The sequence below is a fragment of the Aethina tumida genome, chromosome 1, assembly GCF_024364675.1.
Source record: "Aethina tumida isolate Nest 87 chromosome 1, icAetTumi1.1, whole genome shotgun sequence".
Lineage (NCBI taxonomy): Eukaryota > Metazoa > Arthropoda > Insecta > Coleoptera > Nitidulidae > Aethina > Aethina tumida.
The window spans coordinates 72,907,998-72,923,025 of NC_065435.1; the positions used below are offsets into that span (position 1 = coordinate 72,907,998).

Consider the following 15,028-nt stretch of genomic DNA (forward strand, 5'->3'; position numbering starts at 1 on the left):
AACATGTAGAACAATATTTGGCCGCTCATACGTAAAAGCAACCATTACAGTGCTAACCGCATTTAAAGTGAAACAGTTTGCGAGTAATGAAAAACGTTTCAAACGGCACAAAATTGTCGGCGGGGCTTTATCTACATACATATGTAAACCGTGCATTCATATTTAACGTGAATGCAGATAAAGTATTGGACACTTCATGACTTTTGTAATGGATGAATACGTGTTCCATGTGGAATAAACGCTGACTGAGTGATATGTTTGAAAACTAACGTCGAGAACTTTTTGAAATAGTCAACGATGAATAAACAAACGAACTGTACATTGTTAAAATGTTTCCTTAAATGTTTAAATGGCGGACAAGTTAAAATTGATTAAATCGATGGCTACATATAACATTCGACAATAAATTGAACCGAAACTGAGTGGAACCGACTTAAATATCGACGAGTTAAAAAAAAATGTAAAAAAAATCCAATTGTTCCGTTTTGCAGAATATAATAAAAGCTACTCGCATCGTGTTAAACGACAGCATCATTTTCCCGAACGTAAAAAAAGAGCAAGAGAACCGAGAACAATCGTAGCGCAGGTTTTCAGTTTGGAGGACGCACCTGGAAACTCCAGGTTCAGGTGGATTAGCGCCGACATTTATATCGGTAGTTTCCCTAATGACAGTTTGCAGATAGTTCCGCGCGGCGTTTGTTAGAACGGATACAACCTGCTCTCGCACTCAATTGATATTACTCACTTATTCAACGTCTCCTCCATTTGTCTCCGGTCCGTTTCGCCCGGATTATTCCCGACCGTGATGCCAAACCGACGCTGCCGGATTAATTCGCACAAGTGTTTAGAAAATGCGCTGAGCGATTAAGGAATTGTGTGTCTTTAGAGTTGGATAATTCATGCATTAACTTAATTGACGTTTATGTTTTTCAACAAAGAAAGATTCGTTTCTAAAATTATATTAAATATATATAATTTATTTCTTATAAACAAGTTAACCATGAAAAAACAAAATACAAAAGTATCACATACGGATCAGATCAACAAAATTCACTAAAATGTATTTTTTAATTAATAATAATATGCAAAACGTTTTTTATTGTCTATTATTTGACAAGTTGATTTTAAAAATTTAAACTAAACTACTTAGTTTTTATCAACCTAGCTAAAAATGTATTATAAAAAAATGATGTAGTTTATTTTATTTTTAAATTTTTTATTTATTATTATGTTTAAATGTTGTTTATTTTTTATTTATTTATTGGCATTTTTCTGTTTCTTAAAATTCATTGACATATGTAGATATGTTTTAAAATTTGTCAAATATCTCTTTAAAAATTGCAAAACTTTCACTAAATAAACATATTTCTTCTATTATTATATATTTATTTGAAAATTGAATTTTTAATAAAAAATAATCTAATGATTTTATTAATTTTATTTTTTAACTGTAAAAAATAATTCATTAGACAGATAAATTATAGTAAATAGTTTTATTTTTTTAAGTTTACATATTTAAATATTTTAAATACGATTTTATAGTACAAATATTTTAAAATTTTATAAAAATACTACTTACCAAATAATTAATTTTTTCAAATTAAGTAGTAAAAGTGCGTTATTTTAATATTTCAACAATATAATCTTGTCTTCTTTAGGAGAAAACAAATATTAACTATTAATTATTAAAACATTTCATATAACCAGAATTAGATTTACAGATATCAGTCATGTTTTAAAAGGATTTATATTACCCCATTACACATTTTTATAAACTTAAAAAACAAAAGTTAGGTTACTCAAATCATTTATTGAACTCTCTCCATTTTTGAATTTAACTGTAAAAAAACACATTTAAAAGATTTATATTGTATTATAGAAATTGTTATTATTTATTATATAATATAATAATAAGTATTTAATTACTCAATAATATTAATTTATATTAATTAATTCAGTAAAGAAACTAATTTTTAAATAGATTTGGGACTTATCTTAACTTAAAAAAATATTTTCAATAACTGTTAAGATTAACTTAATTTATTTGAAAGGATTTTTTATTCAGTAATATTTTTATATTTTTATTTAACCAAATCAAATATTTATTTTCTTTAGAGTGGTGATTTTTCTTTAAATTAAACTCTTATTCTATATTTATTGGTTTTTTATTTAATTATTGAACATGTATTTACATACTAATGGGAATTTAAATTAGAAATCACAATACAAATAGAATAATTTTGTATATTTTCGGTAATGTTTTTATAATAATTAAAAATATTTAAATATTAATTGAAATCGTCATACTATAAATTTTATCTGCTGCATCTTTTTATCTACATCCAAATTTTATTTTCCGTAACTTGATGAAATTTTAAATTAGACCAGTTTTAAGGCATAAAAAATGTTAATAATGTTGCACTTCTAAAACATTTTTTTAAGTGTATTAAAAAGACATAAAGACGGTAAGAACTTCCGCCTGGCAATTTTAATTATAAAGAATGATTTAGTGCTGCCAAAATAAGCGCTTAATAAAGTGTAAATCTAATAATTTACCTGGCCGGATTAATTTTCGGGTCGGATCGTGCTTATAACGCAGAAAATGATACATAAACTGTTTGCATAAGAAAATCCATCGTGATTTTAATTGTCTTCGCCCTTAAGACGATTACTTCCTTATCTTATTAAAATGTTCGGGATGACTAAATTTCAGTTTAAACAATATTTTGGGAAATTGGGTCGCAGTGAAACGGGATTAAAGTTTCCCCGACAGCCAAAAGTACAATTAACAAATTCACCTTTAAAGGTGGCATCGGGCAAATATCACGATGGCGATAGTTGCTCATTGGCCGTGGAAAAGGCCGCGAACCAGACGACAAACTCTAAATGGCGTGTTCTATGACTGTGCCGGCGTCAGCATACTATTACGTTTTGACATTTTACATTGGAAATTACGCGAAATTAATCCGCCAATCCTCCTCTCGCCTCTATTAATTTTAAACCAACAAAGACGGAATTACAAAAAAAAAAATATAGCAAAACAAAACGGAGGCAGCAACATTGTTAATTTTATCTGTACATTTTCACGCAGCCGTTCACAAAACCGCCTCTCCCGTCGTTCGACGATTGCGGCCGTCTTATATTGTTGCTTTTCCTGCGCCGTTCGGCGATAAGACCCTTTCTTGTCCGTTCGTCATGTCAAACATCGTAATCAGTTGTTATGATGCCCGCCACACAATAGACTCAACCGTCTGAATAACGCACGCCTTTCAATTTATCTGAAAATGGGAATAAAATCATCTGATTATGTACAAGGTGAGTTTATTATGTTCGGTTTAAAAGAACTTTAAAGATTTTAAAGCTATTACAAGATAATAAAGTTCACAAAGAAAACGTTTGCTAATTATAATTTTAGTAAGTAAATAACTGCAGAAAAACCATTTTAATTATCACAATAATTCTTAATGATGACAATAATTTCTTAGAAAAAACGGCCAAAGAGACTAAATCTCAATTAAAATGCTCGTAATTGGCTCACTAAGAAAGAACTACAAACATCCTGAAACTAATTGTAGAACTCATTAAAACAGATCAAAAGATAAACGTTCGCTGGTCAAAAGTCGAGATGTTCCCGAAATTAAATAAACAAAGAAATTTATGCAGCCGTGATTTAAATTTCCGTTGCTTGTTGTAGAAATGTACATTTTACGGTTTACATATTTAAGCAAGTTTTCAGATTTTCCATATATACATTTTAATGCGGCGCAAAAACCATCGGATTTCCAACGTTATCGTTCCACTATTCATAACTAAGCAATATTTCATTACTAAAAAAGACTCAAGTGTGAAAATCTGCAGTAATGCACACTTATCTCTTAAACTGCAGTTTTCCAGTATCTCCATCCCTCTTGTGGATAAGTATCGCTGAATATTAAAATGGAAATAACGCAGAAAATGCAATAGGTTTTGCATAATATTACTTGAGCACTTTTCAAATTATAATGCATTCGGGAAACTTGTCTACTTTACGTTGATTTTGTCCGTATTTATGGAAATGGCGCCAAAGCCGCTGAAAACTTGGTCTCAATTGAATATTTTTCTGTCTCTTTACATCAAATTATATCTGGAAATAGCTTTTTAAATCCTGTTTAAAAATAACAAATAATAAAATGAGTGTGTTATCTCATTTTTTTCAAATGTGAAAGGGGAACAACTGATACTTCATAAAAAGGGCTTTTAACTCCCATTACTACTTAGTTTCTAAAAACCGACTCGTTTAGAAAATTATAATTGAAATGCCAACAATATGTTTAAGGAAAAATTCAAAATTTAATTTTTTTTTTTTCATCTGCTTAACTTGTTAATATTAAGGGAAATATATAGTTTTTAAACTCAACATATATCAAGGGTTAGGAGTTGAAGGGGCTCGTAGATGACGTTGATTTGATTATTCATGGCCTCTTCATGTACATGTATGAAGATTATTCGGTGCTTATATTAATTAATAAATTAATAATTAATATTGATTGATTTAAGAAGTAATTGTAATTCCATTTTCGGATTTTGATATACATTGACGTATATTGTATATATATATATATATATATATATATATATATATATATATATATATATATCTGTATACTGGGTCATAAGTAAACGGAAATTATCGTGATAAACCCAATTTAGAAGATGAATCGTTCAGTTTTAGTTGCTGTTGGGGCTTGAAGATTGGTAGGTAAACCACAGAATAAATTGTGAAAAATGTACTTCTTTAAATTAATTGCGAGAATATTCAGAGATATTAATTTTATTATTTCACAATGTGTTCTATATTTTACTTGATAAAAGAAATAACATTTTCATGTCCCAATAGTAACAAGAATATTTAATAATTTAATTAGTTTAATTCCATATAAATGAAAGAATAAGAAAATGCGTTAATCAATATTTCTCATATTTTTAATTATAAAAATATTATAGTAGACCAAATTGTGTAGTGCATAGAGCTTATTGTTGTCTTTTTTCGAACTACAATATTATTTATTGTGTTTTTAATTAAACTAAAAAATATTAGTAGAAGCTTGAAGGAAATATGAACAACAAAATTTAAAACGTATTTTAAAATTAATAAACTTAATAAATAAAGTAATTGATTAGTTTATATTCTGAATCAAATTTGTAGGGATCGATTAACTGCATTGCCTCTGGGAATACTATAGTACACAAATTTATTGTACCCATTAGACAATGGCTTTTAAAATAATTATATTCTGTTGTTAATTAAAATGTAATACCAAATATGATTAAAATTTATTATTATATTGTGGACATTAATAATTTGTAAATTCGTATTTTGTATTATATCAATATTTTGTTTGTACTTAATTAAATTAAGTCACGCTGTTATAACTATGTATATTAATTAAAATGTTTATTTTGAATAATATTACGTGCATTTCTTAAAAGCTGTTAAAGTAAAATCGGAAAATATTCATTTGCAACTTGTTGCGTTATTTTAAACTATTGAAATTTTTCAAAACCTTTGATGTTTGACGCACGATTATAGTACGTATATCTTGGAAATCTAATAAATAAGGCACTCTTTATTCCACAAACAGAACATACTTTTTGCACAATAAAACCTTTTATATGATTTAAATTTTCCGGCTATAGTATGACAAGTCTGAACGTTTGTAAACGCGACTAGGGAGTAAATAAAATTTTAAAAGCATCTTGGACCTTTTAGAAGTACAACATCCAATTTTCTTAATAGGAACGAAAACTTTTCATTGCTGTCAGAATATATATTACATACAAAAACTGAATGAAGGAATAAAGAGAACTAAATAAATAAAACAAAAGTTACAATGTTAATCTGGATAAATTAAAATGTTAAAAGTATCAAACAAGGTATGGCAGAACAAAAATGTAAATGCGAACGAGTATAGGTACATCTTAATTATAAGAAATTCAAAGAACTCAAAATAATTGAATGGGTCTTTAGAAATGACTTGACTTAATAAAAATAAAATCTTTTCAACTTGTCATCATTTAGCGTTATTTAAAATTGAGAAAGTAACCGAGAAAAGAAATTAAATATAATTACAATTCAACAATTTTGTTGAATTTTTTAAAAAAAAAAAACGTAAATTCAGATTTAAGTAATTGTAAAATATCTTCAGACGTGAAGTTCAATTTATTACCAAGGAACAAAATCATTACACCGTGTCAGCGTTTAAAGTTACATTAAATAAAGGAAATGAACCGGACCAACTATAAATCGAAAATACTGACCTGCTTTCAACAACCCGTCACGAAACAAAATTGCCTCGCATAATTAAGAAGCGAAAAACGGGCACCCAATAAATTTCCAGTCTAAGTGTCTGCGGTCGAATTTGCATGCGGGTGCTCTTCAAACATATTCATAATCTCCGTCCGACATTTACTTGCAAATGAGCGTTGTATGTTAATGTTACAGTACACCATCCAAAACTGATATGTGGAGACTTAAACTGTCAGGGTGTGAAAGCTGCGACAATCTATTTCGCACTGTTAGTTGGAATATTGTATTGTATGACGGGCACGAGCACGTCATAATGTGCAAGTCTACTTGTCAACCGTCCCCAGCACCACTTTATTGATCCATCATTTTATTTATTGTTTGTAATAACTGGATTACTTTGGCTGTATTCAAAAGTGAGGTCCCAATGGATTGAATGTAAATATTTCTCACTTGTTGATACAATACGGTGTATTACATTACATGATGGAGTTTCGTTTTTATTTTAGCAAAGTGAGAGATAACATATAGCGGCTAGACTGTCAATATCCAGTGTATCGCTAGATGCATCCTAATACTTCATCATCGATTTTATCTTAGCTAGATGGCTCGGTCGGATGCCAGACATTTTATTGCATCTCCAGGAAGAGAAAATATAGTTGAAAGCCAGGAATGCCATAGTAAAAGGACACCTGACCGTTTTGTGATGAATTTTTTTTTCTTTCATGCCCATCAATACATGTTCTTAAAGAGTATATGTAATATAAATTTCTTATTATGAACCCACTCTTTTTTACTTAAGTTAACTACAAATCTAGCTATGAAATTAAATTATTATCAGGCAGGACTGTGGATCCATCTCATTTTTTTGTTTTTTAAGATTTATCAGTTTTTTTGTGATGTCAGAAGATTTTCAATATTGCCTTCAGGCCCCGGATACAAAAAACCTTTTCTTTTCTGTTATTATATTAAATTCATCTCCTTATAGGTAGAATAGAATTTGGGTTTTACAGTTTTAATAAAAAAATATTGTTAACCTTTTATAAATTATTATGTACATACATTTTATATATTTGAATGTAATATTTAATAAATTAAATATAAATTGTTATTTCATATATAAAACATTTTAATAATTCTAATTTTTATAATAACAATTCATATTTTTATATTGTTATGTAAAATATGACAAAAAATAATTCAAATAGTTAATAGTCATCAGAAAAAAGTCAACTTATTCATTAGAAGTTTATGAAGAACGGAAAAATGTATTTATGTAAATTTATTATTTATTATTTTGAACAAAATTTCATTTCCGGTTTCATCAGCAATACCATCAACTTTGTTATTTTCAATGGAACATACTATATATTCTTGGATTTTTAAATTGTATATACACAAGTTACAAAAAAAAGTATATAAAGTGTATATTAGTGTCCTATGGAGGATATTACTTTGCATTTTTAATATTCAATTTAATTATGCTAAAATACATGCAGTCTTCCTCCTGTACAAAATTTGGGAGTAAGATGATTCTTGTTTAACGTGTATGCCAAGAATAAACTCTTCAGCATCAAAATTCAAAATAAATTAGAAAAGTATTTCATTTCAAGTTACATGGTGAATCACTCTGTATATATACAGTAAAATGGAAATTTTGCTTTAACTTGTTCATTTATAATTTAATTTTAATGAATAACTCAAAATATACATTAAAAAACCTCTGCGCATACCCTCAATTTTTTTATTTCACCCGATATTAGTAATAGATCAATCTATACTACTATATAATTTTTTACAAATAGTTGAACTTCCTTCAAAAAGAATACATGCCAAATCGAATATTTCTAAATAAATAAACATAATACTGTCTTTAAACATTTTTAAAAACCTGAAAATGCCAGTAAAGAAAAAGATAAAAATCATGTAATAAATTAAAAAAAAGAAAGATTAAAAAGATAATAAATAAAAATTATACATATATAATAATGTCACGAATATTAAAAAATAATAAATTTCAACCAAGAACAAAAAGAAATAAAATAAAATTTCATATGCAATAACTATAGTAAAATTTTACAGTGAAATATAAATCAGTGTATTTACAAACAGACTAATAAAATAGTAATATCCTTATTTATTCCTTAAACAATTGAAAATTGCTGTTGGAAAGCACGTATTGTTTAAATTAATTGATAACAGTGATACCACTTGAAGTTATCTAAATTCCTTGTTAAACGAGACGTGATTGATGTATTTTAATAAAATTTTCGTAGACACCGGCATACTACAATAATTCAGGGAGTCTTAATCAAGAGCTGGCGACGTTATTTTCAGAGACATCTACTAAATTTTATGCTCAAATTGCTACTAATTCCTGTAGTAGAACAACCTTGCCAACGCCGTTGCAACGGTGCGGAGTAATTTTGGACGATTTATTAAATTTTCACAAACAACGCGCCGACATTGTTCCCAGCTGATTTTATTTATTTTTCACACTTAAGGTGGAAATTTAAATGTTCATAAAATAAAGCGCGATAGAGACAAACCTATATTTTGTCTGTGTGTTTCAATTAAAGAGTTTTCCTCAGAGTGAAATAAACTTCTCAGACGTTTTTGTCGTTTATTGTACAAAACGAGCATCGGTCCGACTTGTATGAATAATTATCTTAATAGTCTGGCCTCAGCTAAGTTTCAGCATTAGAATTAATTATGAACAAGTCTAACAAAAACATCCCCTTCGCAAAACGGGACCGGATTTAAGTCGCTCCCCATTTCTAGAAATTGCCATCCATATACTACTATCAAGTCTGTTTCAATATTTTGTCAAAATACTTACATTGTTTCGAAAGTTCGTGTTTTGTCAAGCTTTTGTAAATATTATCTCAACTTCTACAGTTATTGTCATGAAAATTGTATAAAATTATTTTATACATATGAATATTTGTCGAATTAAAAACAAAAACAGAAAAACATCAGACAGTGAGGAGCTTTCACGCCTTCGCAACGTCTCATTTGTCGTACAAATATTGACATTTTCCGGAATGAATAGATTTATGTGCTCTGCATGAGGACAAAACGTATTACGCTGAAACTTGGCTGCGGAATAGTTATTTCATGCATCTCCAGGGCGAACAATATGAAACACTGCACATAGTTTCACTATTTTCAACTTCACGCAACACATTACTTCACGGTAAAGAATGTCGTTCCATCTAAAACATGGAATGTTATGATTGATGGCTGTGCAAATATGAAGTCGGAGATATTGCGTGGAAGGCACGAAATACTATTTCTCTGTTATTAAACCTATACACAATTATTGAAGATGCGGATGTGACGATGAATGGTTCGTTAGTCAGGTCACGTCGAATATCCCATCTCCAGAAAATTAATAATCTGAACATACTTTTTATGGTTGATAAATCCCGGAAACTGTATCTAAAGACAGACATCCAACAAGTTGGGAATTGCAGCATTGGTGCGCAGCGGCTGAATAATTTTATCTGTCGCATAAAAGGCCATTGATTCGCGATATCGAAACGAAATATTCGAATGAGCATAACTTTTTCTCCCGCTTTAATAAATAAATATAAGCGAGCATATTTCGGTACGTGTTCGGTCGGCACTTTAATAAAATATTCGCAAATGACTTCATGAAAACTCAAAAGGGGATAACTTCCGCATTTTATTTCCCTTCGCGCCGATCCGGACTGCGGAAAAGGTACACTACGAGATTTAAATTCCTGGGAAATGAACTATGATAGTCTCGAGTCGCGGAATATTGGATGTTCGAAAGTCATCCCATCACGTGCCGTTCCCGGCCCATCATGCATACGGAGCAGGTGTTATCCGGCACCGGAAGACGCCGTTTTCAGTCATTACCTCCACGATCCGGAATGTGTCCGATACGGTGTAATTATCTGAACCCGTTGTCTTTGTTCACGATAATTCTTTCGGGTTAACAGTTCGGATATTGGAAACATGTTTATTGCAATGATTCTCCGGAACGATTTCCCTCGGATTTATTTCTAGAGCTTATAAGATTGCGTTGCATTTATATGGAAATTTCATCGTTAATTTACAAAAGGACGTTATTCTAGTTCTGTGAAAAAAAGTTGCTGGCAACTTCAAATTGAATTAAATGGAAACGCCGTAGTTTGTTAGATACATAGACAAAACTAGGTCGTTATTATCTTTCAATTTATGCCGTGTTTTGTTTCTCTCAAAAGTCATCTCCGGTGTTTGTATTTTTGTTGTAACACAAGATGTTGACAATATAAAAAGGTTTGCTACTATTAAGGAAATTGGATGTTTCGCACATGCAAAATGTTCAACTCGGTTTCCAGATTTTATTTACTTTGCTGAGTTTACAACAGTATACGTCACTCGATAACTGTAACTTAAATCACATAAAATGTTACTTCGCTTGTTGAGCAAATAACTGACTTTTTATTATATTTCATTCTCATTGCCATCGTAACCTTTTTATAGTAGCATTATTAAAGTATTGAATAGTCGCAGATTTTCTACTTGATATCAATATTTTTTTTTATTTGATAGCAACAAGATTTTATTATAAAAGGAATCCTATCAAGTACTTCGGAAATAGGATATTGAAAACATATTTATTATAACGACTTTCCGAGTTAGTTCTCAGATTTGGTTTAATGGTAATCTCATAGGCACTTACAAAGGAAGTACAAGATTGTATCTATTTATATGTAAATGTAACGTTCATTGGATTAATGGGCTTAATCTGATGTTGAAAATGGATGCTCAATAACCCAAATTTAAAAAAGAATGTATCTGTATTTCTTCTTATTGTTTAGAAGTTAGATAAGAAAAATTTATTTTATGTATTTTATTTAATATATTCCAAATTTGTGGTGTACTATAAATGATATGAATAAAATTCTTATTTATCAAAATATTTTAATTTATCTTTGAAACTTTTTTTTTTCAAATTATTATAAAAAAATAATTTTGAAAATATTTATATTTAATATTTTATTAAGACTAAATTTCTCTTAAGTTAATTTATATCACTAAATTAATTTAATGTACTATAAATAAAATTTATTCTATAATAGCTATTTTACCTAAATAATAACTATATTTAAAAACATTATTATTTATTCTAAAATTTTTAAAAATAATTTTTAATAAATGTATTATTTTGTACAAATTAACTTTTATGTTTTAATTTCTTCTAAACAGCTGTATTACCTAAATATGTAAACTGTCCTTAAAAACATTTTCATTTTTTATTTTTTTTTTTTTTTAAATAATTTCAAAAAATTATTTTTGTACGAATTAACTTAGACACCTTAACTTCTTATATCTTAATTTCTTCTGAAACAGCTATATTATTTAAATATGTAAACTATATCTAAATTTCTACTGAACCCCTTTTTTCAAAATAATTTCAAAAACATTATAATTCTGTACAAACTTACATGCACAGGTTATATTTTTTGTTTAATTTTAAATGTCTAAAATAGTTGTATTACCTAAAAATGTAAACTATCGGTAATCCTTCTTCTTTTTAAGTTTTATCGAATTTATTTCAAAAATGTTACCACAAATTTTGAATAAACTAATTTAGACGTCTTAACTTTTTTCTTCAAAAATAGCTATATTGTCTAAACATATAAACCATTACTCATTTTTCATTTTATATAAATTTTACAAAAATTATTTAAAAAATATTATCACAAATTTTGAACAAATTAACATTAACACGTTGGACACTTTTTGGTAGGGAAAAATCTTATGGGTTCGCGTCACCGACATGCTTATACTAGTATATCTGTAGCTATATAGCTGACGTATAGTGCTGTGTATATCTTATAAGTGAAATTGAATGGATTTAGTGAAAAGTTTAATGTGTATATACTATGCATTGTTGAAATAGTATTTTGTTTGATTATTATTTGAATGGCCATGTCCAAAGATCAAAAACTCAGTACTACAAAATATAAAACGACAATCGATGTCGTTTTACGCGATACTTAGATAAATTTGAATCAAACATTTTCATTTCTTACTTTAGATACCGTAAGCCTATTATATCTTTTTTAGAATAAAATGAAATAATTGAAGGTACAAAAAGTCTATGTATTGTTGAAATTAATGATGACAATGATGCAAACAATTAAAATAATGTTAATAATCAAGTACATTGAAATTTAAGTAAATACAAATACTATCCATAAATGATATATTCAGTTGAAATGTATTTATGTTTTGTCATAATCTTGTACAGTCCGTAATATATTTGAATAATAAAAAACCATATAAACATGCATATAATTGTTGCTCGGAGTGTCAACAGATGTAAAAACCAGATTGATGTTGATAATTTTAATTCAAAGATTATGAAATTTCAAATTTTAACACTAAAAGTTCTAAGTTTTTACTTCTATTGGCAGTCTCTATAACTGCCAATTTTATTTTTTTTTTTAATTTTCTCAAATTATTTCAAAAACGTTATAATTTTTTACAAATTAGATTTATGTTTTAATTTCTTCGAAATAGCTGTATTATTTACATTTCTCGTTTTAACAATTGTTATCAAAATAATTTCAAAATCAATATAATTTTGTACAAACTAACTTGGGCACCTTAAACGTATATGTTAAAATATCTTTTAAAATAGCTGTATTTAACTTGGTAAACTGTCCTTAAAATCACTTATTTTGTACAACTTAAACTTTAAACTAACTTAAAAAACATTTTTATTTTTTACACATTTTCAAACTAATTTCAAAAACATAATTTGGTACAAACTTACTTGCAAACTTATATGCAATGCATTCATCAATGTTTATTCTAAAATAGCTGTATTATCTAAATATATAAACAATTTTTAAAATCATTTTTATTTTTTACTAATTTTGTATAAACTAATTGGACACCTTAGCTTTTTACGTTTTTATTTCTTCAAAACAACTGCATTATTTAACTATGTTAAGTTCCTTAAAAACTATATTAATTACAATTACATTTTGATATTAAGATTATCATAAAAATATTAGCACAAATTGTGTATTATCTGAGCAATCACTTTTGCCTATTTTAAGATAGCAGGATTATAAGTTATGAATACAGACACGGTCTTTAACATTTAATAAAACGAACACATTTTAAACGGCATAATATAATAAAGCCAATTCAGCGACGACTAACAGTTTTCTTAACGCAATTCCCGGCTGACGGTTGTGTTTCGGGCTGGGCAAGAGCTCAACGTACGCCACGAATGGTAATAAATTCCGGCAGAATCATTTTCTTCTGGGGCTCTTCGGCTTTTGTTGGCGGCACCGCGTTCGTTAGACACACGGATGCCGGGGCGTAATACTTTAATCTTGTAAGTACGTGTAATGCGGCCACGCTCACAAAACACCCGGAAACCTGTAAATAATATTGCGGGCTCGAGTGCCGCCTTCTTCCACCCTTTGCCTTTACTTTTTGCAGATCGTTATGAATTGGAATTGAAAGCGCGCTTTTCTACGTTCAGTTTGGCGCCGTGTTGGCCGGATAATGAGCGACTGAAATTAATTTAATCAACCCACCAAAAATTTAGTTTGGAGAGTTTGGTGAAGTAATAATTGTACAGGTTTGCTTTTCCGGTCCATATGCCCATGGACTGCTCAGTTTTTTTTATTGGGCATGGGCCGTAATTAAATCCGCAATTAATTGGAACAGTTGCACTTGAAAGTTTCACCTGAAATCCGCGCTGAATGGCAGCGCAATTTCCACTCGGCTTAATAGCGTTACAAATCTTGATAAGGGCCGAGTCGATGCCGCCGCAGCCGCCGCTCGAACCGCCAAGTATAAATAAAGATTTGTGTAGTGTGGTTTTAACTTCCTGATAAGTGATACAAGCAAGAATTAAATGAACTTCGGAGGTAGTAAACTGTGAGTAGGATGCTTCGGGAGTCAATAACAGAAAACGGATAAAGTGGAAACTGGCTGAAAATATATCTCTATTGATTAATTTATTTCGTACTTTCCCGTGCGAGGTTAAAGTTTCTTTGGCTTTGTAACACTCTATTTTGTAAAGTTGTTGATTGGAATTTTATTCATTGATGTGGTTTTTGCAGGTCAGTAATTTGATCCAATCAAAATTGTGAGTACATCATAGATAAAAAAATATTTGCAATTTTGATATTGTTTGTAGCTACTGTTTTTAAGTGCAGCGAGCTAAAATTTTACTACGCCTATAATTTTCCATAAATTTTTGAAAGTCTTTGTCTATTAGAGCCACATGCAAATTTTCATAATTTTCCTATATCGTAACGGCTTTCAACACAACAGAGAGAACATCTATTTTAATATCATAAACTGAATTATTAATTCGGCTTTGTTGTAGTTTTGCTAGAAATATACTTTTAATATTAAAAAAAAAAACAGCAAGTTTTAAATACAATATTGCGACTTAACAAAATTGAGTGGCATAATTTTATACGTATATTTAAAAGCGGTAATTAAATTATGTCAATCGAGTTTCCTCTTTCAGATATTGAAATATTCCGAGTTCCTTTCAAACTTTGATATAAATGCACAATAAAGTAACTGGGACGATTTAATAGCAAATCTATTTCATATTTATATGCAGTTCAATTTTATGAGATCGTTAAATTTTTTATCCGTTTTATCTTGAAACTTCCAATCGTATAATTCGAATAAAAGTCCTTGAAGTTTTAATCAGTCTCCACATGAATGAGCAACCCTTCAAAAAAG

General features: G+C 28.9%; 1 protein-coding gene across 2 annotated transcripts in view; it reads left to right on the top strand.

The window, feature by feature from the left end:
• Positions 1–15,028, top strand: part of LOC109597992 (uncharacterized) — a 129,254-nt gene that overhangs the window by 67,588 nt on the left and 46,638 nt on the right. Inside the window, exon 1 of one of the 2 annotated variants that reach the window (XM_049970788.1) lies at positions 3,256–3,315. The exons of the other annotated variant lie outside the window; for it this stretch is intronic. Within the exon in view, the coding sequence (XP_049826745.1) occupies positions 3,285–3,315 (31 nt within the window). The 5' untranslated portion in view covers positions 3,256–3,284. Of the gene's footprint in view, positions 1–3,255; positions 3,316–15,028 lie in introns of those variants that run through there. 2 annotated transcript variants of the gene reach the window in all.